Source organism: Plecotus auritus (assembly GCF_963455305.1).
Source record: "Plecotus auritus genome assembly, chromosome: 13".
NCBI classification, from domain to species: Eukaryota; Metazoa; Chordata; class Mammalia; order Chiroptera; family Vespertilionidae; genus Plecotus; species Plecotus auritus.
The window spans coordinates 29,308,547-29,335,313 of NC_137779.1; the positions used below are offsets into that span (position 1 = coordinate 29,308,547).

The window sequence follows — 26,767 nt, forward strand, 5'->3', positions numbered from 1 at the left end:
TGACTGGAATCGAACCTGGGACCCTTCAGTCCCCAGGCCTCTATCCACTGAGCAAAACCGGTTAGGCCCTCGTATTATGTCTAACAAGAAAAAAGGTGACCTGAGAGGCCTCTGACCAACCTCACTGGGTCTGAGCATGGAGCCTGCCTCTCCCACGGCATCAGGACCACTGGCCACTGTCTCTAAGAGCTCGACAGCCCCCCGCACCCCCAACATGGGTGATCAGATCCCTAAGATGGAGGACCCAGAATTCTCCCCAAGCCCACAGAGGAAGTCAAGGGTCAGCCTGGGGTGTGTGTGCAGGGGCTGGGTCAGGGGTCAGCACTGTCTCCCTCAGCACCACGGAGAGCTCCGGGGAACCTGGTAGAGGCTGGGAGGGAGGCTCCTATTTGAATTCCATCAGCCCAGCTGTTCCCCTTGCAGCTGCAGCCAGTCCAGGAGGCCCCCGGGGAGGAGGAGATTTGCATGAGGAGCCCCTTGCAGAGCATAAGACAGGCCCAGAGGCCACATGCCCAGCTGCGGGCTCAGAGGCTGAACCTGGGGTGTCTCCGCCATGGCCTGGTCCCCTCTCCTGCTGCCCCTGCTCACTCTCTGCACAGGTGCTGCCCCCCACGACCTGAGCTGGACCCCCTCCAACCCTGAGCTCCTCCAGACACTGCCTCGGGGTGCAACCTACAGGTAATGGGGCCTTAACCTCAACCCCTCTCTCCTCTCTTACAGGCTCTGTGGCCTCCTATGAGCTGACCCAGTCGGGCTCTTTGTCTGTGGCCCCGGGAAGGACAGCCAGCATCACCTGCACTGGAGAGTTACTGGATAAAAGATATACTTACTGGTTCCAGCAGAAGCCCGGCCAGGGCCCTGTGCGGGTCATTTATGATGACAATAAGCGGCCCTCAGGGATCCCTGACCGGTTCTCAGGCTCCAGCTCCGGGAAGACAGCCACCCTGACTATCAGCGGGGTCAGGGCCGAGGACGAGGCTGACTATTACTGTCTCTCTAGTACCAGCGATGGCATTTCTCACAGTGACACAGGAAGATGGGGAAGTGGGACAAAAAGCCCATCCCAGTCTGTGTCACACGCTCCTCCAGCCCCAGGAGGACTGTAGACAAAGCCTTGAGCAGGCCTGGCCCAGGGCCCAATCTCAGCTCCCCAGGCTGCCCCTCCCACTGCCTCAGGCCGCTCTACAGGGGGTGGCACAGAGCAGGTTCACTCTGACAGGACAGGCTGCCCTGATGGTGTCTGGGCCTGGGTGTGAGTGGGAGACAGAGGGCCTGGGTGGAGGACACACAGCAGGAGACATACAGACAGTGGTAAGGACCCTGCTTGTCCTTCCCATGATAACGGGGCCTCTCATGGTCCCATGTGGGACTGTCTGCCCAGGTCTCCGAGCACACCTGAGCTCATGAAGCCCCGGATGTTGGCAGCCTGGGTTCTGAACAACCACACCCGAGCTGTGGGCACCGAGGAGTCCACCCGGGTCCCTGCTCAGGGCTGACCCACCTCACACCCGGCTGGGACCTGGCAGCTCCCAGCTGTGCCCTCCCCGGACAGGGCTGCCTCCCCCAAGGCCATGCCCCTCTCAGAGTGAGGCTCAGGCCTAGCGCCCGCCTGAGGCCAAGGTCCCGAGTCCCTGCCTCAGCTCAGGATGCCCTCCCCGCTGATCCTCGGTTGCCACCCAATGGCAGGTCACCTCATCTTCCCTCTCACGTTTCCTTCCCGAGGGCTCACCCCAACGCCCCGCTGCAGGCGAGTCTCCCTCGCCCATGGCTCCTGGGGCCTGCAATTACCCATGAGGCCTCAGCTCCACCTGTGACAGCAGCTTCCCACGGCCACCAAGAGCCGCCCAGGGCGCCCAGAGACCCCGGGCCCAGCTCACACACACTCAGAGGCCGAGCGTCCCTCCGTCAGAGAGGACATGCTCCTCATCAGGGCGCCGGGCAGACGGAGAGAAGGCTCCCTCAGCGCTGGGCAGTGAGCACAAGGCTGCACCTGCTCGGCCCCACCCGGGGAGGGTAAGCCCAGGGGGCTGAGGGTCAACGCGTTTCCATTAACCTCACTGAATCCGGGGTATTTGGAGCAGCAAACACATTGTATACACACACACACAGATATTACATATATGCAAGTATTGTTCACTAAACATGGACATATTCACCAAGTCTGGTGTCACATCAACATTTCCTGCTGGGACACAGGAAAATATCAGCCATAATAAGCAAAAAATAAATAAAAAATCAATCCATCACACTGACCAAGAATTTCACAGAGGATGGACTCTGTAGACGAGGACTTCCAAAATCCACATCCCCTTCGTTCAGGAGGGAAAGGAATGACTGAACATGGTGATTGCAGACCAGGGAGACAAAAACACAGCACCCCACTCAATGGGTAGAAGTGAGAACTACAGTGTCTGAGAGAAAATCACACTTGAGGGGTTGACAGAAGGTGGGTCCCCGGAAAGGAGGAGATCAGTCAGTTGGTGACATGGAAGAGAATCTATAGGCAAGAGATAAAACCGGCGACACAACCAGACACTGAAATCACTAACACAGGCCTCCATGCACTGCAGGTCGACCTCAAGGAGCCTAATGTGCATGTGATGGCTGACTTTGAAGCAGAAGAGATTCCGGGGAGGTAGGGAAATGTTTGAGGAAATAAATACTCGTCAGAAAGATTCCAAAGTCCAGGAAACCGGGATCCCACAGACCCAAGAGCTCTGACCAGCCCAAGTGCTCGCGCACACACACACATGCACACACACACACTCACACACACACACACACACTCACACACACACACTCACACACACACACACACACTCACACACACAAACACATGCACACACACACACACACACACTCACACACACACACTCACACAGAAAATATCAGCACAATCCTGATCAAATTCCTTAAAACCAGCGCAGAAGAGAAAACCCGAACAGCGTCAGGGAGAAGGACACGTCCCACAGAGAGGAACCTAGAGATCCGAGCAGCTCCCTCCTTGAACACAGCGCAGACGAGGAGAGAGTGGGGCGACGCCCTGAGAAAACTGAAAGCAGAAACAAAACCACAAACGCCGTCCACTTTGGTGTCTTTACCAGTGAAAGTGTCTTTCAGTGAAGAAGCGGAAGGAAAACTCTCTCAGACACACCGACCCTGAGAGAAGGGACCCCGGCAGCCCCAGCCCCTGTGCTGTTGTGACCTCCACCAGCGGCCAGCACCAGTGACAGTCAGTCCTTCAGTCCCGTGTCCCCAGTCCAACCCCAGAACCCGCCACCCCAGGGATATGAGCAGTGATGCTTCAGGGGGGCCCGGCCCCCATCCTCCAAATGCACCCCTTCCTAGTTCCTGGCCGACCTCAGCCTCTGGTGCCTGGTCCTGAGACAGGCCGTGGCCATGGAGAGAACAGCAGCCCTCCCCTGGGACCAGCAGCTCAGGGATCAGGGAGTCTCCCCCTGAGCAGGAGGCTCAGGATCCACACCTGGACAGAGGACACCTGCACCTCCAGCAGCCAGAGAGCAGCGGCCACCAGGGGGCAGCAGAGACCACCTCCAGCCTCCTGGGGCCTGGGAGGGCCTGGCCTCAGGGATTCCAGCCTTCAGAGGGAGGACTCACCCCCACCCTCCCACCTGCAGAAAGACCAGGGGGTTCCTGCAGCATCGCCTTTGGCACTGCTGGGACCTTCTGGGGGTGTCTCCCCCCTGGTTCCTGTGGGATTTGCCTGTTTCTCCAGCTCAGGTCCAGGCCCTTCATTCCTCTCAAGCCACCTCCACCCCGTCCCTGCTCAGCCTCTCCAGCTGTCACACCTCCCTGCAGCCCTGAGTGTGACCCAGGCACCAGGCACAGGGGGGACACTGAGGCCCAGCATCTAGGACCTGCCCTGAGCGCCCCCCAAGCACAGACACCTACAGCACCTCAGTGGCTCCTAGAACCCCACGTGCCATTAGCCATGTGGGCCCGTGTTCCGGTTCTGATGTGCACACACGGGGCCTGGGGCGGCCCCTGCAGGGACCTCAGGCTCATGGCTCACGTCTCCAGGGACCTTCTCTCCAGGGCTCACACCTGCAGACAGCCCTCCCCTCTGAGCTCTGCTGTGGCCAGGCCAGCGCAGGCCTGAGGCCAGGAACCATCTAAGTGCAGATGTCCCCCCACTACCCCCACAGGATTGCACCAGAATAACCCAGAATCCTCTGGGCGAAGGTGGGTTTTGCAGGGGCTGCCCCTCCTCCCTGTGTGCCTGGGCTGAGCCCTTCTCAGAGCCCACAAGCTCCCAGCAGCCCCTGGGCCTGGCTGATTTGCATGCCCCCCAGCTGTCTCCAAGGGGATAAGAGAGGCTGGGAGGAAGCCTGCAGCCTGGGCCGCAGGGAGCAGAGTCAGGGCGCCCACCATGGCCTGGACCCCTCTCCTCCTCGGCCTCCTGGCTCACTGCACAGGTGCTGCCCGGGTCACTCCTCCCAGCCCCAGGGCCTGGAGCAGCCTGGCTGACGCTGAGCTCAGGGGCTGCCTGGGGAGCAGGAGGCTCCGGCCCTGCTGCTGGCTCAGGGCTGGGGGGCTGAGCCCCCAGTCTTACGGGCACGGAGGCCCTCAGGACTCCCCTGTGGCAGAAAGGGGAGGGCTCCTTGCTCAGAGGCTCCATCCTGGGGAGCCCCAAGCCACGTGGCTGAGGGGAATGCGCGGGAAGCACTGGGGCCTGAGAATCGCTGGGGCTCAGGCAGGCGGGGCGGAGGGGGTTCCTGGGAATGGGCCCTCACCTCCTTCCTCCTCTTCCTCCTGCAGCCTCTGTGGCCTCCTACGAGCTGACGCAGCCGCCCTCGGTGTCGGTGAACCTGGGACAGACGGCCAGGCTCACGTGTGGGGGAAACAACATTGGCGGTAAATATACTCACTGGTACCAGCAGAAGCCCGGCCAGGCCCCCGTGCTGGTCATCTATGAGGATAGCAAGCGGCCCTCAGGGATCCCTGACCGATTCTCTGGCTCCAACTCGGGGAACACGGCCACCCTGACCATCAGCGGGGCCCAGGCCCAGGACGAGGCGGACTATTACTGTGCTGTAGGTGATGGCAGTGGGAGCACCTGGCAGTGACTCACAGTGACTCAGGCGGGTGGGGAAGTGGGACAGAAACCTGCCCGCCGGGCCTGGTGCTCATGCTCACCCGCTGTCTGAGCAGCTGTAGGTCAGGCCTCAGAGTCAGGTGTCCTCCCTGGCCTGGCCGGGCCCCTGCAGCGCTGGGGGACTCAGCGGGTCCTCTGTCCCCTCGGGGCCTCTGTTCCTGTTGATGGAAATGGTGCATTAGGACAGCTCTGAGCTCCAGGCCTATTGGCAGGCTGAGAGACACAACAGCTTTAGAAACTCCTCCCACATCCCAGAGGCATCAGCTGTCCTGTGAGCAAAGACAGAGCCTGCCGAAGCCCCTTCTTCTCGGGCACCCCCACATTTCACTGGCTGTGGGGACCCCCCAGAGGCCCCGAGACCCGGCCCCTCCTGCCCGGGTTTCTTCCTGTCCTGAGGGGTCACATGATGAGGGAGGAAGTGCAGACACCACTGTGGGTCCCGCCTGGGGACTGTCTCCCAGCAGGGTAACTGGACAACCCATAGGTCCTCCCTGCCTGTCATTATGTAACCAGACAAGCCCTGGGCCCACGCTGCCTGACCCTACGGGAGCCAATTCAGCAGACACAGGGAGGAAGCATATGAGCGTTGATTCCCATCCTGCCGGCGGCCTGGGAGAGCAGCAGGGCACCCACAGACCTCTGCTCTGCACCCCCCATAAGCCAGCTGCTTGTTTTGGGGACAGGGACAAGGATTACAGCGGTTGTAGGAAAAGGTATGCCAAAGGGGCAGTTCACAGGTCATGCGGGCTGGAGATTCGCATAGGCCTGTGGGTAAGCAAAGGGCTGGCGGCTCTGGGTTCTGCAACCAGGCTGGTCATCTCTCCATGCTGACAGGCGGCTCCTGATGGGGAGGATGTGCCGCATTCCCGGGTGAGCTCCCAGGTCCCCAGTGTACCTCCCAGCCAGGAGAGAAGGCGCCTCCTTTAATCAGAGCAAAGCAATCACAGTGAACAGGGCAGGATTCCTATTTCTTAGAATTCCAGCTGGACCCCAGTATTCTGTTTCCGTCCCTGTCACTAACATTTTGCCATTTGGACATCTCTCGAACCCAAGACCACCCAGGTCCTGTCCTCTCCGCCCCTCCCCCGCTGGTGTACACAGCTCACCTCGCAGCCCCTCCTTTGTGGGCCAAGGGCTCTCTCCCACCTCTGTGGTCCGGCCGGGTCAGCCCGGGGTGGAGGGGTTACGGGGAGGAATGTGGGATGGGCCACCACCGGGGCCCTAGGGAGCCGGTTCAGGACCAGAGGCGCACGCAGCTCAAGTCCCCACAGGCCTGCATGGGGGGCAGGAAGCTGGGCGATCAGCAACCGCCTGCTCGAGTGTCTTCAGCCTCAGGTGGGCAGGGAGGGCCGGAGGTGTGTCTGAGCCCCCACTGTGTCTCACCGGTCCCTGCCCAGCAGCACCTTCCTGGGGACCCTCTTCATCACACAGCGACCCCACGCCATCCACGCTCCACACCTCAGACAGGAACAGGCCTGCAGCCCAGAGCCCCCCTGGCCACTGCTCACGTGTGTCCTGGGTCACACCTGACTCTCCCACAGGGCAGGGCCGGACCCAGCTCCTCGCATACCCCCTCACAGGCTCCCTCTCCTGCCCTGAGGCTGCTGGCTCTGCTTCCTTTGTTTTCACAGTTTAGTAGGTGCCCTGAGCCCTCCCTGCCGGGTGCAGGAAGTCAGGGGTCACAGAAAGAGGAGCGAGTCCCCCTCCCCTGGGCCCAGCAGCCCCAGGACCAGGAGTCTCCACTGGAGCAGTGCATTGTGAATCTACCCCTGGGCAGAGGTCAGCCCTGCACCTCCACAGCCAGGGGGCGCCAGAGAGTCACCTGGCAAAGCCACCTGCAGATGGGGTGGGCCTGGCATCAGGGGTCCTAACTGGGCCAGGGCGGGAGGGTAAGTAACCTTAACCTAAACCTAAAGGGAAAGGACAGGTTTTCCCAGTGTCACCCTGGACACTGATGCACCGATTCTGCTGGGCCCGTGGCCGGGAAGCCCTAGGCCAGTGGTCAGCAAACCGCGGCTCGCTAGACACATGCGGCTCTTTGGCCCCTTGAGTGTGGCTCTTCCACAAAATACCACAACCTGGGTGAGTCTATTTGGAAGAGGTGGCGTTAGAAGAAGTTTAAGCTTAAAAAATGTGGCTCTCAAAAAAACTTTCGATTGTTGTCCTGTTGGTATTTGGCTCTGTTGGCGAATGAGTTTGCCGACCACTGACCTAGGCTTCCTGTGTCCCAGGGCCTGAAACACCGCAGGTGCCCAGTGACCTGGTCTTGACCTCACTGCGTAATTAGGTCACTTCTATTCCTGAATATGTCCCCCAGCGGGACAAGCTATTGGTGAGACGCGTTTCCTGAAGGGCTGCTCCGCTGGGCAGCCGGCTCTCATTCCCTACACCCAGGGGTGGGCAAACTTTTTGACTCGAGGGCCACAGTGGGTTCTTAAACTGGACCGGAGGGCCGGAACAAAAGCATGGATGGAGTGTTTGTGTGAACTAATATAAATTCAAAGTCAACATCATTACATAAAAGGGTATGGTCTTTTTTTTTTATTTCAATAGTTTTATTCATTTCAAACCTTTTAACGAAAAGAATGTAAACACTAATTATTATAATTTGAAACTTCAAAAAATGGAGGAATCATAGCACAATAACATACCTTATATTGAAGATGGCAAAGGCAAAATAAAATTGCCTAACAAAGGAAAGGTACAAAAGCCTTTCAAATTAAACTTAAATATAATAAAATAATTTAAAACTAAAACAAATAGAAAAGAACAAAATGTGTAAACAGTAAATTAAACATTTTCTTCAGTGCAACTTCCAAATTATGCCCGGGACGTAGATGTAGATGGCAATGTAGACTGGGTTGAAAGGTTTTTGGTCTTTAAAACATCCACTTCAGTGGGAACAGTGTTGTTGGTCTCCTTTTTAGCTAATGCTCTGATCCTGTGCTCTCCAGGGGCGTGTCTCCCTACATCACCACGATAACGTGTCTCCGCATTCCCAGGGTGATGTCGGGGGACGCGTCCGCGGGCATTCCAAGGAGCCTCTGGAAGATGGAGAGGTTGTTCCTCCTACTGAATGGGGGATATAAATCCGCCCACTCAGAAGGAGGAGCTGCGGCCCTGTTTCACGACGTTGCAATGTTAACACTGCTGCTGGTGAAGGAGCGGAGGGGAGAGCAAGAGAACCCTCCGCTCTTTCGGCTCCGCTGGCCGGATAGAACAGCCGAATGGGCCGGATCTGGCCCGCGGGCCGTAGTTTGCCCACGGCTGCCCTACACCTCAGAGATTCCCGTTACCTCCCGACCTGCTCCTGCCCTGGCTGCAAAATGGGGAGTCTGAGGCCCCGCCCCTGTGATCTGCCTGAGGACTCAGGGCCCAGGGCAGACACTGACCGCACCATGAGTGCTTTTAGGAGCTCCATGTGGCCGGTGGTTGAGCATGGAGCTGTGACCTGTCAACCAGGAGGCCCCGGTCCAATTCCTCTCAGTGCATTGGACCGGTTGGGGGCTGGATCCCCAGCAGGGGGTGTGCAGGAGGCAGCCCGTCTGTTTCTCTCTCGTCATTGATGTTTGTCTCTCTGTGCCTCTCCCTTCCTCTCTCTGAAATCAATAAAAAACAGATTAAAAAATAAAACAAAAAACTGCCTGTGTTGTTGACAAGGGATCAATGTTATTCGGTCTCTGAGGCCCAGGGGCCGCGATGAAGCAGGTCCTCGCCCCTAAGGGTGTGATGTCACCTGCAGGGTTCCTTCAGCCAATGCAGGCACCCTCCCCCCTCCCCCTGGAGCCCTGCTGTGGCAGATGTCACCCCAGAAAATGGGACCCGCTGGGTGGGATCTGCAGGGGCTGCCCTCCCTCCCCCGTCCCTGGGCTGAGCCCTTCTCAGAGCCCACAAGCTCCCAGCAGCCCCTGCGCCTGGCTGATTTGCATGCCCCCCAGCTGTCTCCAAGGGGATAAGAGAGGCTGGGAGGAAGCCTGCAGCCTGGGCCTCAGGGAGCAGAGTCAGGGCGCCCACCATGGCCTGGACCCCTCTCCTCCTCGGCCTCCTGGCTCACTGCACAGGTGCTGCCGTGAGCCCCTCCCAGCCCCAGGGCCTGGAGCAGCCTGGCTGACTCTGAGCTCAGGGGCTGCCTGGGGGGCAGGAGGCTCAGGACCCGCTGCTGGCTCAGGGCTGGGGGCTGAACCCCAGTCTCACTGGCTCTGAGGGCCCTGAGAGACTCCCCTGCAGCAGAAAGGGGAGGGCTCCTTGCTCAGAGGCTCCATCCCGGGGAGCCCCAGGCCACCTGGTTGAGGGGAAGCGAGGGGCACCCCGGGGCCTGGGAATCCCTGGGGCTCAGGCAGGCAGGCGCAGGGGGTTCCTGGGAATGGGCCCTCACCTTCCTGCCTCCTCTCCCTCCTGCAGCCTCTGTGGCCTCCTACGAGCTGACGCAGCCGCCCTCGGTGTCGGTGAACCTGGGACAGACGGCCAGGCTCACGTGTGGGGGAAACAACATTGGAAGTAAAAGTGCTCACTGGTACCAGCAGAAGCCCGGCCAGGCCCCCGTGCTGGTCATCTATAGTGATAGCAACCGGCCCTCAGGGATCCCTGACCGATTCTCAGGCTCCAACTCGGGGAACACGGCCACCCTGACCATCAGCGGGGCCCAGGCCCAGGACGAGGCAGACTATTACTGTCAGGTGTTGGACAGCAGTGATGATCCTCACAGTGACACAGGCAGATGGGGAAGTGGGACAGAAACCTCCCTGTGTCACCCTCTCCTCCAGCCTCGAGGACTGTACACCCCGCCCTGAGCTCGGCTGCCGTCTGTGTGGAGCGAGAGCAGGGCAGCTTCGGGCCCCTTTGGACGATCCCACTCGGAGCCCTGTCAGCCCCGGGTCCTGTCCAGGAGCATGAGGCCCTGAGGAGGCGGGAGCATCGGACCTGCCCCGGAAGGAGCCTGGACACCGTGAGAGGGAACGTCTATAACAGCAGCCACATCTGCTCCACAGTGACCCCACCGTGTCCAATGGAACCCCAGTTTACAGGGGACCTGGGCTCCCAGACACATTCACCACCAGGCAGTGTCTGGATGACAATGGGCCTTTGAACTTTAAAGAAATGTTGCTGGGCCTCGCTGGTGTCGATCAGTGGGTAGAGTGTCGGCCTGCAGACTGATGGGTCCCAGGTATGATTCTACTCGAGGGCACATGACCGGTTTGTGGGCTCAGTCCCCAGGAGGGCGGTGCAGGAGGCAGCCGATCAATGATTCTCTCTCATCATTGTTGTTTCTATCTCTCACTCCCTCTCCTTCCATCTTTAAAATCAATAAAAATATGTTTTAAAAATAAATAAATAAATGCTGCTGTGAGAGTCCTTCTCCGTGGGAAGGTCATTTCCATGAACCACCCCAGGCAGGACGCTGTGTTGTGCGCAGAGACCTGGAGGGAAGGCTGAGGATAAGGAATGTTTATGGACGGAGGGTGGGGGGGGACCTGCTGTTCTCCAAAGGGGCATGTTGGCCTCATTGCCCTGCACAGACCCTTCCATGGGGGTCAGGTCACCCAGGATGTACTAACAGGTCACCTCCCACGCGGTCATGAGCCCCACAGCTCAGGGGTGAGGACTGGGCAGCAGGAGTGGCCCGCAGGGCCCCTGGGGAGACCCTGAGGTGTGGGTGTGAGGAGGGGCAGCATCGGGTGGGGAGGGAGAGGGGAGCTGGTGCCCCCTCAGCTGGGAGCAGCAGGGGGCGTGCCTGAGGCAGGGCCCTGGGCTCATGTCAGTTCCCTCTTTAGACCCAACGCTGAGCAGTGTCCAGGGGTGTCTGTGTCTGTGCTCAGGAGTCACCCAGCGCCTCCCACTTCACTCCCATTTCCAGCGTCGCCAGCCTGTGGGAGCGAATTAGTTACATTATATTCCCAGCAGTGCTGGTGTGAAAACATAAATTTTTTCAGGATTTCAGGGGAAACCTGCTTTATTGTCAAATATGCTTTATAAAGTCACAGGCTTCCTCTTCCTGTACTGACCCTGCTCCACACTCAGTGGCCTTGGCCAGGTCAGAAGAGCCATCCTGATCCACACTGTTAGCGGCCTCACCTGACACGGGCCCTAAGCAGGACCTGATTCTCATGTGCCTTTGACACATGATACCGTGGTGTCGGCCACGGAGAAAGTGGGGAGTGTCCCCACCTCGGTCCACACACAGTTCCATGTTTCCCTGGAAACACGCTGCCAACACGGTGAGGATCTGAGTGCTGCTCACCCAGACTCAGGGAGGACAGACACCTGAACAGAGAACAGAGGGCAGGGACAGGAGGGGCTCTGGAGGCCTGGGGGGTTGGGTGGGAAGGAGGGTGTGTGGGGCCTGGGGAGGGGCAGGGCAGGGAGGGGGCTGACAGGTCAGGCTCTGAGGTCAGTCTCCTGCATTGGAGTCTTGACCCATCATCTCTGTCTGGGGGATTGTGGGAAAATCATTCACCTCCCAAGGAAGCTCCCTCCTCATTGGCCTGGAGGAGAGGCTGGGCCCCAGCAGAGGATGGTGTGGGTTCCTGTGATGCTGAGTGAGGGCCCAGGGACACACTCCCCACCTGTCAGCCTCCAGAAGCTCTCAGAAGGAGTCATGGTGATGAACAAGCTGCACAGGGAGGTGACATTCACCCTGAGGACACCAGGGGGCGCTGTGGGTCCTGGTTTGGGGCCTTTTGAGGTCAGAGTCCCCTGGGCTGTGTCAAGTGCAAAGAGCAGGACTGAGCTCCTTTGAAGACCCCTCTAAGGTCAACCAGCTCTTAGCAGTGAAACCCACACCTGCCCTCTGCCCTCAGGGGAGGCCCAGCAGGAGGCCCTGGGCTCAGGGCGGGGACAGCAGCTGACACAGACCCTGGCTGGGCCCAGAGAACACATTTGCATCCCTGCTCCTCCCTCCTGAGCTGCAGGCAGAGGGGATAAGACAGGGGCTGCAGGGCCAGTGCCAGCTGGGCAGCCTCAGGCAGCGCTCAGCACCCTCCCACCATGGCCTGGCTTCCCTTCTACCTCCTGCCCCTCCTCGTCTCCACAGGTCAGAGCGGCCACAGCACCTGGGGTCCTGCCCCCGATTCCCCCTCCAAGCTCAGTCCTCGGTGCGCCTGCACATCGGGGTACATTGGGCATCGTTCTTGTGTTTTCTGTCCGCAGGTCTCTGTGCTCCTCCTGTGCTCACCCAGCCCCCATCTGCCTCTGCCTCCCCCGGGGCCTCGGCCAAGCTCACCTGCACCCTGAGCAGTGAGTACAGCACCTACACTGTTCACTGGTATCAGCAGAGACCAGGACAGGCCCCTCGATATGTCATGTACCTTACGAGTTCTGGAAGCCATGGCAAGGGGGACGGGATCCCCGATCGCTTCTCGGGCTCCAGCTCCGGGGCCGACCGCTACTTGACCATCTCCACCCTCCAGTCTGAGGACGAGGCTGAGTACTTCTGTGGTGCAGACTATGCTATTGATGGGAAATTCGCGGGGTTCCACAGTGACACAGACAAAGGGGAAGTGGGGCTAAAACCTCCCTCCCTCTGCTCCACCCTGGGGACTCGGGGACCTGCTCCCTGTCCCTCTCCAGGATGCTGAGATACTCACTCAGCAAAACCCATCAGCCTCCCCTGCTCCCCAAAGCACCACGGGGAGAAGCAAACGGGGGCCATGACTGAGGTCCTTGTGCCGACACTTACATTCTGCTCCCCCGTAGCCTGTGTGCAGGAAGCAGGGACCCACCACACCAGACCCCGCAGACCAGGCCCCTGAGGGCGAGTGGGGCTGCCCTGACCTCGTCCCCAGGAGGCACCGGGCCTGGGCTCCCGTCCGGGGCTCTGCTCAGGGAAGGAACAGAGACCTCGGGGCTGCAGAGGTGACCTTGGACGTCTGCTGTTGCCTGTGCTGCTCCATGGAGGGAGGCAGGGCCCTGGCAGGACAGGGCTGAGCAGGAAGCGTTGGTCCTCAGGGAGGCAGGACAGAGACCCTGACCCCTTGGGGGGTTCAGCGCGAGGCCCAGGAGGGAGACGGGGCCTGTGGGGCGGTCTGAGCAGGACCAGCGTGGAGCAGGGTCTGGCTCCTCCCGCTGAGCCAGAGCCTCCGCTTGTGGGGCCAAGACAGGCTCCCCCTCTGCCCAGGCCTTTGACAGACGGGTCGGGACCCCGGCCACTGAGGATGGACAGGGAGCGGGAGGAGCAGGAGGAGTTGGATCAGGGATGACCCGCAGTGACCTTTGTCAGCCCTGGTGGCTGGAGCCACCGGGTCCCAGGCCTACCCCGTACCCCTCCTCTTTGAAGGGGTGCTCTCTAAAGGCCTGCGGTGACTATGTCCCTAACAGGCCACCGGGGTCCCTGTGCAGGGCGGGTCCCTACCCCACACCCTGCAGGGAGGGGGCCGGGAGGACGGTTGGGGATTCAATGCGAACCCCAGTGTGGACCACACCCACCCAGGGCCTCCCGGGGCCTGGCTGCCCATAACGTGGGAGGGTCAGCAGTGGCCTCGATGGACAGACCGAGGGACGCCCTGTGCAAGTGAGGGCGGCGAGGAAGGGGCCGAGGCAGGTGGTCCCTGCTGTACAGAGACGGGCACCAGCCTGTGAGGGCGCCGCCTGCACACGTCCCAGGTCACAGGGCGACACGGGAACCCGGAGAGGCTGTCGGGACCCTCTGCTGTGGCCACGGGGTGACAGGGTCAGGGTCTCAGGGGCATCAGGTCAGCCCTGGTGGGAAAGGGACGGATGAACCGTGGGGAGAACTGACCCTTTCTTTGTCTGTTTCTACCCCTGGCTTTGGCTTCAGAGGGGCCACGTGATTCTGAGCCCAGAAAGTCAACTTTGCATCTAGAGTTTTAGTGTGGCATCAATTACACTGAATAAAGCTGTTTCAAAAACAAAAATAGCCCCACCGGCGTGGCTCAGTGGTTGAGTGTCAACCTATGAACGAGGAGGTCAGGGATCCATACCTGTCAAGGGCATATGCCTGGGTTGTGGACTCCATCTCCAGTAGGGGGCATGCAGGAGGCAGCTGATCAATGATTCTCTCTCATCATTGATGTTTTTTCCTTTCTCCCACTGCCTTCTTCTCTGAAATCAATAAAAATAATAAACAAACAAACGAAGAAACAAAATAAATGCTTGAGTGACAGGTGGCCTTTAGAGAATCTCTGAAGCAGCTGAAGCAGGTGACAACCCGGCCAGGAGGGGAAGTGGAGCTGATGTGGCTGACAGTGACAGGGGGGCGGGGCCAGAGTGAGAGCCAACTGAGGAGGCCCCCCCCCTCATGCTCCCTCTGCCTGTCTCTCTCTCTCTCTCTCTTTCTCTCTCTCTGTCTCTCTCTCATTAGTTTCCATTTAATTCTTCCGTTTATCTCTCCCTTATGCTCTTTGCTGTTGCTTGTCATTCACTCTTCCTTTCATTTTCCCTCTTTTCCTCTTCATAGTGTGTGTGTGTGTGTGTGTGTGTGTTTGGTTCTGTGGGATTTGATCCCACGTGCGGCTTCATGGATCCACAACAGCATGAAGACACAGCAACCTTGTATCCGCACTGGGGTCTCCCACATTTTCCCTTTATAACAGCACCCTCCTCTCCCTTAAAGGCGCCCTTCCCTGCCCTCACCTCCTGGCTCCACTAGTTGCGTCTTCATGTCTAAAAGTCCTCATTTCAGGAATGACCTGTAGGATTAGAGACAGAATCCCGGAGTGTGTAGCCTCTGAGAGGGCCCTTTTCACCGCCCCTGACCCTGTAGATTCCTCCCAGCTGTCGTTGCATTGAGCGCCTTCCTTTGCACGGCCGAGTCGTAGTCCATGGTCCTGGGGGACCGGAGTCTGCGGACCCTCCACCCAGCAAGGGCATCTCAGTGTTCTCTGGGGACGTCATGCCCACGGGTGCTGGGAACACCTCCTGTCCTTTCTCTGTGAACGTACGTGGTCACTTCTCTGAAACACATGCCCAGTGCTCCTTGGGGTTGTGTGGCAGTGACAAGGGTAGTGCTTTCAGCAGCTGCCAACTCTTTCCCGACTGTGTGCACCATTTCCCACGAGCGGGAGCCACGCGTGAGTGACCCCGGGTCTCCACACCCTCGCCCGCACGGGGTCACCCCTTCTTTCACGTTAGCCAATCTGAGAAGCGGCACCTGAGATCTCACGGTATTTACCTGGCATTTCTCCAATGCCCACGGATAAGCATCTTTTTCTGTGCGTGTTGCCAACAATACATCTTCTTCACTACAAGGTTCTTCCTCACAACTCCCCATGTTCTCCATGGACCGGAATGGTGTTTCTTCTTCTTCCTGTTTAGTTTGACACTTTACTGTACACTCTGAACTCTAGGTGTGCATTGGGTATTACGTTTGCAAATGTGTTGTCTTCATTACTTGTTTTTTGTTCTCTTTCAATAGTTTTGTGTTTTATTTTTAATCAAAATATTCCTTCTGTGAGGTTGTACAGAACTAATCTATCCGTGAAGCATCCATCTGGTATTTTCAGAGGTTTTGGTTTAGTTTTGTTGTTGCCTCTCTAGGTCCCCAAAAACCTCCTATTATTTCTTTTTTTTAAAATATATTTTATTGATTTTTTACAGAGAGGAAGGGACAGGGATAGAGAGTTAGAAACATCGATGAGAGAGCAACATCGATCAGCTGCCTCCTGCACACCTCCTACTGGGGATGTGCCCGCAACCAAGGTACATGCCCTTGACCGGAATCGAACCTGGGACCCTTCAGTCCATAGGCCGACGCTCTATCCACTGAGCCAAACCGGTTAAGGCCCTCCTATTATTTCTAACAAGAAAAAAGGTGACCTGAGAGGCCCCTGAACAACCTCACTGGGTCTGAGCATGGAGCCTGCCTCTCCCGTGGCAGCAGGACCACTGGTCACTGTCTCTATGAGCTCAATCCCCCAACATGGGTGATCTGATCCCTAAGGTGGAGGACCCAGAATTCTCCCCAAGCCCAAAGAGGAGGTCAAGGGCCAGCCTGGGGTGTGTATGCAGGGGCTGGGTCAGGGGTCAGCACTGTCTCCCTCAGCACCATGGAGAGCTCCGGGGAACCTGGTAGAGGCTGGGAGGGAGGCTCCTATCTGAATTCCATCAGCCCAGCTGTTCCCCCTGCAGCTGCAGCCAGTCCAGGAGGCCCCCAGGGAGGAGGAGATTTGCATGAGGAGCCCCTTGCAGAGCATAAGACAGGCCCAGAGGCCACATGCCCAGCTGCGGGCTCAGAGACTGAACCTGGGGTGTCTCCGCCATGGCCTGGACCCCTCTCCTGCTGCCCCTGCTCACTCTCTGCACAGGTGCTGCCCCCCACGACCTGAGCTGGACCCTCTCCAACCCTGAGCTCTTCCGGGCCAGCCTCGGGGTGGAACCTACAGGTAATGGGGCCTTAACCTCAACCCCCCTCTCCTCTCTTACAGGCTCTGTGGCCTCCTATGAGCTGACCCAGTCGGACTCCTTGTAAGTGGCCCCGGGAGGGACGGCCAGCATCACCTGCACTGGAGAGTTCCTGGATAAAAAATATACTTCCTGGCACCAGCAGAAGCCCGGCCAGGGCCCTGTGGCGGTCATTTACGGGGATACCGAACGGCCCTCGGGGATCCCTGAGCGGTTCTCGGGCTCCAGCTCCGGGAAAACAAACACTCTGACCATCAGCGGGGTCAGGGCCGAGGACGAGGCTGACTATTACTGTCAGTCATCGGACAGCAGTGGTAATGCTCACAGTGACACAGGCAGATGGGGAAGTGGGACAAAAACCCCATCCCCGTGTGTGTCACACGCTCCTCCAGCCCCAGGAGGACTGTAGACAAAGCCTTGAGCAGGCCTGGCCCAGGGCCCATCTCAGCTCCCCAGGCTGCCCCTCCCCCTGCCTCAGGCCGCTCTGCAGGGGGTGGCACAGAGCAGGTTCACTCTGACAGGACAGGCTGCCCTGATGGTGTCTGGGCCTGGGTGTGAGTGGGAGACAGAGGGCCTGGGTGGAGGACACACAGCGGGAGACATACAGACAGTGGTAAGGACCCTGCTTGTCCTTCCCATGGTAATGGGGCCCCTCATGGTTCCATGTGGGAGTATCTGCCCAGGTCTCCCGGCACATCTGAGCTCATAAAGCCCCGGATCTTGGCAGCCTGGATTCTGAACAACCACACCCGAGCTGTGGGCACCCAGGAGTCCACCCGGGTCCCTGCTCAGGGCTGACCCACCTCACAGCCCGCTGGGACCTGGCAGCTCCCAGCTGTGCCCTCCCCGGACAGGGCTGCCTCCCCCCAGGCCAGGCCCCTCTCAGAGTGAGGCTCAGGCCTAGCACCCGCCTGAGGCCAAGGTCCCGAGTCCCTGCGTCAGCTCAGGATGCCCTCCCCGCTGATCCTCGGTTAGCACCCCATGGCCGGTCACCTCGTCTTCCCTCTCACGTTTCCTTCCCGAGGGCTCACCCCTAAGCCCCGCTGCAGGCGAGTCTCCCTCGCCCATGGACCCGGGGCCTGAATTACCCATGAGGCCTCAGCTCCACCTGTGACAGCAGCTTCCCACGGCCACAAAGAGCCCCCCAGGGCGCCCAGAGACCCCGGGCCCAGCTCACACACACTCAGAGGCCGAGCGTCCCTCCGTCAGAGAGGACATGCTCCTCATCAGGGCGCCGGGCTGGCTGGAGAGAAGGCTCCCTCAGCGCTGGGCCGTGAGCACAAGGCTGCACCCTGCTCAGCCCCACCCGGGGAGGGGTAAGCCCAGGGGGCTGAGGGTCAACGCGTTTCCATTAACTTCACTGAATCCGGGGTATTTGGAGCAGCAAACACATTATATACACACACACACAGATATTACATATATGCAAGTATTGTTCACTCAACATGGACATATTCACTAAGTCTGGTGTCACATCAACATTTCCTGCTGGGACACAGGAAAGTATCAGCCATAATAAGCAAAAAATAAATAAAAAAATCAGTCCATCACGCTGACCAAGAATTTCACAGAGGATGGACTCTATAGACAAAGACTTCAAAAATCCACATCCCCTTTGCTCAGGAGGGAAAAGAATGACTGAACATGGTGATTGCAGACCAGGGAGACAAAAACACAGCACCCCACTCAATGGGTAGAAGTGAGAACTACAGTGTCTGAGAGAAAATCACACTTGAGGGGTTGACAGAAGGTGGGTCCCCGGAAAGGAGGAGATCAGTCAGTTGGTGACAGGGAAGAGAATCTATAGGCAAGAGATAGAACCAGCGACACAACCAGACACTGAAATCACTAACACAGGCCTCCGTGCGCTGCAGGCCGACCTCAAGGAGCCTAATGTGCATGTGATGGCTGACTTTGAAGCAGAAGAGATTCGGGGGAGGTAGGGAAATGTTTGAGGAAATAAATACTCGTCAGAAAGATTCTAAAGTCCAGGAAACGCGGGATCGCACAGACCCAAGAGCTCTGACAAGCCCCGAGGCTCCCCCGCACCCCGCCCCACCACACACACACACACACACACACACTCACACACAAAACATCAGCACAATCCTGATCAAATTCCTTAAAACCAGCGCAGAAGAGAAAACCCGAACAGCGTCAGGGAGAAGGACACGTTCCACAGAGAGGAACCTAGAGATCCGAGCAGCTCCCTCCTTGAACACAGCGCAGACGAGGAGAGAGTGGGGCGACGCCCTGAGAAAACTGAAAGCAGAAACAAAACCACAAACGCCGTCCACTTCGGTGTCTTTACCAGTGAAAGTGTCTTTCAGTGAAGAAGCGGAAGGAAAACTCTCAGACACACCGACCCTGAGAGAAGGGACCCCGGCAGCCCCAGCCCCTGTGCTGTTGTGACCTCCACCAGCGGCCAGCACCAGTGAGAGTCAGTCCTTCAGTCCCGTGTCCCCAGTCCAACCCCAGAACCCGCCACCCCAGGGATATGAGCAGTGATGCTTCAGGGGGGCCCGGCCCCCATCCTCCAAATGCACCCCTTCCTAGTTCCTGGGCGACCTCAGCCTCTGGTGCCTGGTCCTGAGACAGGCCGTGGCCATGGAGAGAACAGCAGCCTCCCCTGGGACCAGCAGCTCAGGGATCAGGGAGTCTCTCCATGAGCAGGAGGCTCAGGATCTACACCTGGACAGAGGACACCTGCACCTCCAGCAGCCAGAGAGCAGCGGCCACCAGGGGGCAGCAGAGACCGCCTCCAGCCTCCTGGGGCCTGGGAGGGCCTGGCCTGAGGGATTCCAACCTGCACAGGGAGGACTCACCCCCACCCTCCCACCTGCAGAAAGACCAGGGGGTGCCTGCAGCATCGCCTTTGGCACTGCTGGGACCTTCTGGCGGTGTCTCCCCCCTGGTTCCTGTGGGATTTGCCTGTTTCTCCAGCTCAGGTCCAGGCCCTTCATTCCTCTCCAGCCACCTCCAACCCGGTCCTGCTCACCCTCTCCAGCTGTCACACCTCCCTGCAGCCCTGAGTGTGACGAGGGCACCAGGCACAGGGGGGACACTGAGGCCCAGCATCTAGGACCTTCCCTGAGCGCCCCCCAAGCACAGACACCTACAGCACCTCAGTGGCTCCTGGAACCCCACGTGCCATTAGCCATGTGGGCCCGTGTTCCGGTTCTGATGCGCACACACGGGGCCTGGGGCGGCTCCTGCAGGGACCGCAGGCTCATGGCTCACCTCTCCAGGGACCTTCTCTCCCGGGCTCACACCTGCAGACAGCCCTCCCCTCTGAGCTCTGCTGTGGCCAGGCCAGCACAGGCCCGAGGCCAGGAACCATCTAAGTGCAGATGTCCCCCCCTCACAGGATGGCTCCAGAATAACCCAGAATCCTCTGGGCGAGGGTGGGTTTTGCAGGGGCTGCCCCTCCTCCCTGTGTGCCTGGGCTGAGCCCTTCTCAGAGCCCAGAAGCTCCCAGCAGCCCCTGGGCCTGGCTGATTTGCATGCCCCCCAGCTGTCTCCAAGGAAATAAGAGAGGCTGGGAGGAAGCCTGCGCCTGGGCCTCAGGGAGCAGAGTCAGGGCGCCCACCATGGCCTGGACCCCTCTCCTCCTCGGCCTCCTGGCTCACTGCACAGGTGCTGCCTGGGTCACCCCTCCCAGCCCCAGGGCCTGGAGCAGCCTGGCTGACTCTGAGCTCAGGGCCGCTGCCTGGGGGGCAGGAGGCTCAGGACCCGCTGCTGGCTCAGGGCTGGGGGGCTGAACCCCAGTCTCACAGGCTCTGCGGACCCTGAGGACTCCCCTGCAGCAGAAAGGGGAGGGCTCCTTGCTCAGAGGCTCCATCCCGGGGAGCCCCAGGCCACCTGGCTGAGGGGGATGCGAGTGGCATCCTGGGTCCTGGGAATCTCTGGGCTCAGGCAGGCGGGGCACAGGGGGGTCCTGGGAATGGGCCCTCACCTTCCTGCCTCCTCTTCCTCCTGCAGCCTCTGTGGCCTCCTACGAGCTGACGCAGCCGCCCTCGGTGTCGGTGAACCTGGGACAGACGGCCAGGCTCACATGTGGGGGAAACAACATCGAAAGTAAAAGTGTCCACTGGTACCAGCAGAAGCCCGGCCAGGCCCCCGTGCTGGTCATCTATGGTGATAGCTACCGGCCCTCAGAGATCCCTGACCGATTCTCAGGCTCCAACTCGGGGAACACGGCCACCCTGACCATCAGCGGGGCCCAGGCCCAGGATGAGGCCGACTATTACTGTCAGGTGTGGGATATCAGTGCTGATGCTCACAGTGCCTCAGGCGGGTGGGGAAGTGGGACAGAAACCTGCCCGCCGGGCCTGGTGCTCGCGCTCACCCGCTGTCTGAGCAGCTGTAGGTCAGGCCTCAGGGTCACGTGTCCTCCTGGGCCCCCTCCCCAGGGCTGGGAGCCTGGTCAGCTTCTCTGTGCCCTCAGGGTCTCTGTATCCCGCTGAGAAGTGTCAGGTGGGGTGGCATCTGAGTTTGGAGACTGTTGTCAGCACCGGTGGCTCCAGAGGTGCCCCCAGCCCCCTCGCTGAGCCCCGGGATAGTCCTAGAGCCCCTCCAGTTCTGCCCCTTCCTTCTCTCCTCTCAGAGGGGCTGAGAAGCTCCAGGAGGCCGGAAGGAGAGTCCCCGGCTCCAAAAACCCACTCACGGAGGGAGTCACATTTAATGCGATATTTTTTGAAATCGAAGTTAATACAAAAATCATCCCACGAGCCCTGGCTGGTTTGGTTCAGCGATAGAGAGTCAGCCTGCGGACTGAAGGATCCTGGGTTTGATTCCTGGCCAGGGCACAGGCCCGGGTTGCAGGCTTGATCCCAGTAGGGGGCGTGCAGGAAGCAGCCAATCGATGATTCTCTCATCATTGATGTCTCTCTCTCTCTCTCTCTCTCCCTCTCCCTTTCTCTCTGAAATCTATAAAAATATATTTAAAAATATATATTCCATGATGAATAAACATCCAAACTGTGAAGGAAAGTCAGGATCCCTTCCTAAACAGGCATGACTCACCTCACTTGCCTCCCCCAACACCCGTTCCCAGTTCCAGGGGTGAGGTGGGTGCCGGGGTCCTCCATCCTCGCTGCCCCCCTCAACCCCCCCCCCCCTCCAGGGACACCTCCCCTGCTCTCCTGCCTGCCTTCCTCTTGGAGCTGCAGCCCTTTCTGCTGGTCTCTGCTGCCCCCTACTGGAATCTCTCCTTCCCGGCTGCCCTTCCTTCCCGCAGCGGCACCTGGAGAGTTAGAGGTTCAAGCACTGACATTTCCCAAAGCCCCCAGTTCCAGGCTGGCCCCACCCCATGTCCAAAACAGGTGCATCCTCCCAGGTCTCGCTGGTCCCAGGACATGGCCTTCACACCAGGTTGCTGTGTGTCTTAGGAAGGAAATGCTCCCTCTCTGTGCCTGTTTCTCATCAGCAGAAGCTGGAGGACCCCCACCGGGTTGGAGAGTCCCTGTTCTCTAGGGAACCAGCGGTCTTCTCCCCCATTTGCTGGAGGGGGCTGCACTCCCAGGGTCTCCCGAGGAGCCAGTGTCTTCTCTGTCACCTCCTGGGGACCCCTCAGAGGGACTCAGAGATTTCAGAACCGTTGCCACACCCCTAGATGGACCCTGTGACACCCTCTCCCCGACCCCCATGGGAAAGACAATGACATTCTCAAGGTGAGATGAGAGGGACCAGTGGCTTAAGTTTGGGAATGGAGGGGAGCAGAGAGCTGGGGAGACCTGGGCCAGGGAGAGGAGCCCACAGCCTCAGGCAGGGTTTCTGGGGCCTGTGGGGTGGAGGGTGGGCAGGAGACTAGGGAGGGGGTGGGGAGCAGGCCTGGGTGGGCCAGAGCTGCAGCTGTACCCGCTGGGAAGGCCCAACCCATCCCTCGAGCGTCCCCGGGGTCCAGCCAGACCCGGATTTCCGACCGCAGCCACCGCAGGAGGATGTGGTCTGTGGTGGTGTCTGCCCAGGGGTCATGGCAGGTGCAGGGGTGAGGGAGGAGAGCAGCTGGGGATGTTGCATTTAGGGACAGTCCCTTCTTCTCCCCAAGCCCCAGGGCTGTCTCCGGGGCAGCCACACCTTCTGGGCTCTGAGTGATGGGAAGGGAACAATTCCAGTGGAACCCCTGGTCCCCAAGGTACCAGGAGCCCAAGGTCAGAGGCTGGAGTGAGCCAAGCACCAAAATGGGGAGGAGTTGCACTGGATCGGGGGCCTCCCCAGGCACCCACACCCTGTCACTCTTCGGTGCCTTGACCATCTCCAAGGCCAGGGGAGGGGGTGTTGTGCAATCCAGCCCTCAGCACTGGACCTCATCCCCCAGATGCTGCCTGAGCCGTGTTCGGGGAGTGGGAAGATCCAGCCTGGGGTTCCTTGAAAGCTGCTCTGATGAGTTTGGTCAGACTGTTAAGTCCTGATCACCATCAACTTCACTTCTTTCTTCGTATTCATTACTGCCCTTGTCAAGAGCAGTAGAGGATCTGAGAATTTTGACTCTACTTGCAAGTTGTAAAGCAAGCCTGCCGAAGGTTCCCGGATGCTGGCAGGAGACACGAGACTCCTGGGTCAGAGACAAAGGCCACTTTGTTGCTCATAGTTCATTACTCAAATCGCCAGAGTATCAGCAGCATTAAGAATATCAGCGTCCTACATCAGTCCTCTGAGCCCCCCCAAGATGATTTAAAAAGGGCCAGGTGACAGCTGCACATCCAAGCTTGGTGACCCCAAATCTTTCATACCGACCAGTAAGCACATGTTGCTCCGGAGGGACACACCCTCTCTACAAGCATCCTCGAAAAGATGGTCCAACACAAGGGCAATCGGTGCCTTTGCTCACGAGACGTGCAGATACAAGGAGATCCTCAGACAATGGTCTCCCAGCAACCATTGTCCCTAGCAACAAACTGAAGTCCCAGGCTATGTGTGACCGCTTCCCATGGAAACATCTGGATTGATTTTCACCAGGGGCAGCAGGAGAGTTCATGAGGATCTGACTCAAAGCATGGGCCAGGCAACTCGTAAAGGGACCTTCCCAGGAAAGTCAAGGTTGGTGGGGGCTGGGGCCCGCTTTGGAGTTGCTGAAGCAGAAAACCAGGAGCCTTAGGGGCTGCAGCTCCAGAGTTGAGCGGATGGATGAAGGCCCCAAAGGCAACTGGAAAGCAAGAGGGCGGGTGCTGGGTGTGACAGGCAGGAACCTACCACCCGAGTTCTCCCACGCTTGAACAGCAATGTCCTCATCTTCAAAAGGGGAGATCGCCGTAGCTCAGCAGGGAGCAGACCCCGTTGGCAGGGCTACATAACAGCGTCACTCTCATCGGCACATTATGCGTTCTGTTCCTGGGCTCCTAAACAAGCCCCGACCCCAAGCACCTGGGCAGCCCATCCCGCCTGCACCCTGCCCAGCACAGCCCACACCTTGGCTCCCGCCTGCACCCTGCCCAGCACAGCCCACACCTTGGCTCCCGCCTGCACCCTGCCCAGCACAGCCCACACCTTGGCTCCCCTGGGAGCAGGGCACAAGCCTTCCAGGTGGTGGAGGGCTGGAAGTGCAGGGACAAACTCACTCCTGGATTCCAGCTCACCCTGCACCTGCACCCTGGAACCACCTTGGGTCCTGCATTCACCTTCTTGGGACTTTGTTTTCTCACCTGCAGAACAGGGACACTTGGCTCAAGGACCCACCAAGAACTGCTCTGAAGCCCAAAGTAAGAGAGGAGGACGGGGAACCAGCATTGGTTCAACACCTGCTCCGTGCTGGCGCTTAGCAGATGCACGATCCCGTTCACCCTCGGGCCCTTCTGCTGCAGAGGCGTTCTCCCCATTTCACAGACAAGGAAACGGGGGCCCGGAGCTGACCCGGGTCTGGGTGGTTTCAACATTCCTGCGCTTGACGTTACTCCTGGAGAGAGGGGGCTAGATGACTGCCCGCCGGACCCTTGCCTAGCCCAGGAGCTGACCCAACGTACCAGGCTTGACCAAACCAGCCAAGGAAGGGCCGGGCTTGACGGGCAGGCGTGGAGTGTGCCGGGGCCCAGCCTGGGGGCCTGGTCAGAAGAACAGCCCCAGGCCCGCCCCAAGGAATCCAATTCCTCATCCACTGGGCGCTCGGCTGCCCTCCAGGCCCGAGGTAGACGCTCCATAGCCCAGAGCTGCCCTTGGGGAACCGGGGAAAGAGGGCAGGCGCAGGTTTGCCCCACCCAGCACCCCAGGGGCGGGGCCAGCAGGGGTTACTGTGGGAGATGGTTGAGCTCTGACTCCAGCCACAGCAGAGCAGTTGGCAGATGCCACTCTAAGGAGGATGCCCCAGGGGAACCACCCCAGAGCGGACCCGCACGGGGAGAGGCACCGGAGAAGACCCAGGCAGAAGATGGGGCCATTCGGGCCAGGGCACTCGGGGATGGCCGCTGCCAGTGAGGACCGGGGGCACCTGCCAACAGCACCCATTTCACAGATATGGAAACTGAGGCCCAGAGGTGACCGAGGTCTGGATGGTTTCAACATTCCTGAGCTTGACGTTATTCCTGGAGTGAGAGGGGTCGATCACGCTCAGCAGGACCCTTGGGAGCTCACGCTGAAGATCAGGCTGGAGGTGCCCTTGACCCTGAAGGCAGATGAGGCCCCGGACCGGCCATGTGGGCCATGAGGACTCCAGGGAGCAGAGCCCTGGCCCCAAGCAGCACTGGCCCCTGATGCCGCTGGGCCTGGCCGTGGCCACCCATGGCTGCTGCCCCTGCCAGCGGCACCTCAGAGCAGGGCCCAGCCCCGCAAGACCCGGCGGGAAGCAGTCCTGGGAGCCTGCAGAACAGGTGAGGAGCCCATGCGCCTTGCGGGGAGGATGGGGACCAAGGGAGGGTCGGCGGAGAGTGGGGGCCTGGGCAGGCGCCGGCTTTATTTAAAGAGTTGGCATTTTGTGCATTGTGGATTTATTAGAGTTGATTTTTATGATTAGTATTTTATTAAAATGTATTTATCGCGATGACCGAGGCTTTTGGCACCCCTTACATTTCGTACCTAAGACCAGAGGCTTGCTCTCCTCGCCCCAGTCCTCTGGGAGGCAGGGGCAGGATGTACCCATCACTTTAGGGGCAGGCCCTCCCTCTCAGGTTCCCCGTAATGCCCTGGTGTCATCCCCGTCTTCCATACATTGATAGAGGCCAGAGAGGGGGCCACAGTCCCGGGACAGGAAGGAGTCCCAGGACTGGACGCTGTGACCTTGAATCCCGGTCAAGGGCACAGGCCCGGGTTGTGGGCTTGATCCCCAGGGTGGGGCGTGCAGGAGGCAGCCGATCAATGATTCTCTCTCATCATGGATAGTTTCTCTCTCTCTCTCTCTCTCTCTCTCCCAGTGCCTTTCTCTCTGAAATCAATAACAAAATCTTTTTAAAAAAATCCCCTGTGGCATTGGCCAGTGCATTGGAAGTGATGGTAGCAGGGGTTGATGGGAGGAATGGCCCTCTCATAGACTTCGTGGGAGTCTAAGATGTACAACCGTTCTAGCAACATATACGTCATAAAGGAAAGTGTACTTATTTATATTGTATAATCCCACTTCTAGAAATTCATCTTTTGGGGTGGGGAATAATCAAAGATATAACCAAAGGTTTAACAAAAAGTGATGAGCCCGACGTTGTTAATGACGGGAGAGAATCTAAACATCCCACAGAAAGGGTGGGGATCATGACAGCATGGAGCATCCATCATGTGGAATCTTGCATAAAATTACATTTCTGAAGCATCTTGAGTAATATGGCAAATTCCATGTTTAAAAGGATGTCTAGGGTGCCAAATATAAAGAATGCTCCCAATCGGGCTTATTATTATTATTATTATTATTATTATTATTATTATTATTGATTTCAGAGAGGAAGGGAGAGGGAGAGAGATAGAAACAGCAATGATGGGAGAGAATCATTGATCGGCTGCCTCCTGCATACCCCCCCCCACCCCACTGGGGATTAAACCCGCAACCCAGGCACGTGCCCTTGACCAGAATCGAACCCAGGACCCTTCAGTCCACAGGCCGACGCTCTATCCACTGAGCCAGACCAGCCAGGGCGCTATGGGGCTTTTTCATATGAGTGCATTTCCCAAGGCTTGTCAGAAAACGTAGAAGAAATGTCAGCGTATGTTTCTGGCCGGTGGGATTTCGCCTAATTTTAATGTTGGCTTCACAATTACCTATAGTTATTAAATATTCACAAGATTTATTTCGTGTTTTATCTCCTAAAATAATGTTAATACAAGAGTAACATGTTGTTAAAGAAAGATGACGCACAGAGGTATAGAGAGCTAAAATGGAGT

The 26,767-nt window shown here is 58.6% G+C and overlaps 1 protein-coding gene across 4 annotated transcripts in view; it reads left to right on the top strand.

Annotated features, from left to right (window-relative positions):
- The window catches only part of LOC308238491 (immunoglobulin lambda-1 light chain-like), a 107,728-nt gene that overhangs the window by 75,739 nt on the left and 5,222 nt on the right, over positions 1-26,767 (top strand). The window contains exons 1-2 of one of the 4 annotated variants that reach the window (XM_080650434.1): positions 20,035-20,107; positions 20,453-20,748. The exons of the other annotated variants lie outside the window; for them this stretch is intronic. Coding sequence (XP_080506560.1) covers positions 20,062-20,107; positions 20,453-20,748 — 342 coding nt within the window. The 5' untranslated portion in view covers positions 20,035-20,061. Of the gene's footprint in view, positions 1-20,034; positions 20,108-20,452; positions 20,749-26,767 lie in introns of those variants that run through there. 4 annotated transcript variants of the gene reach the window in all.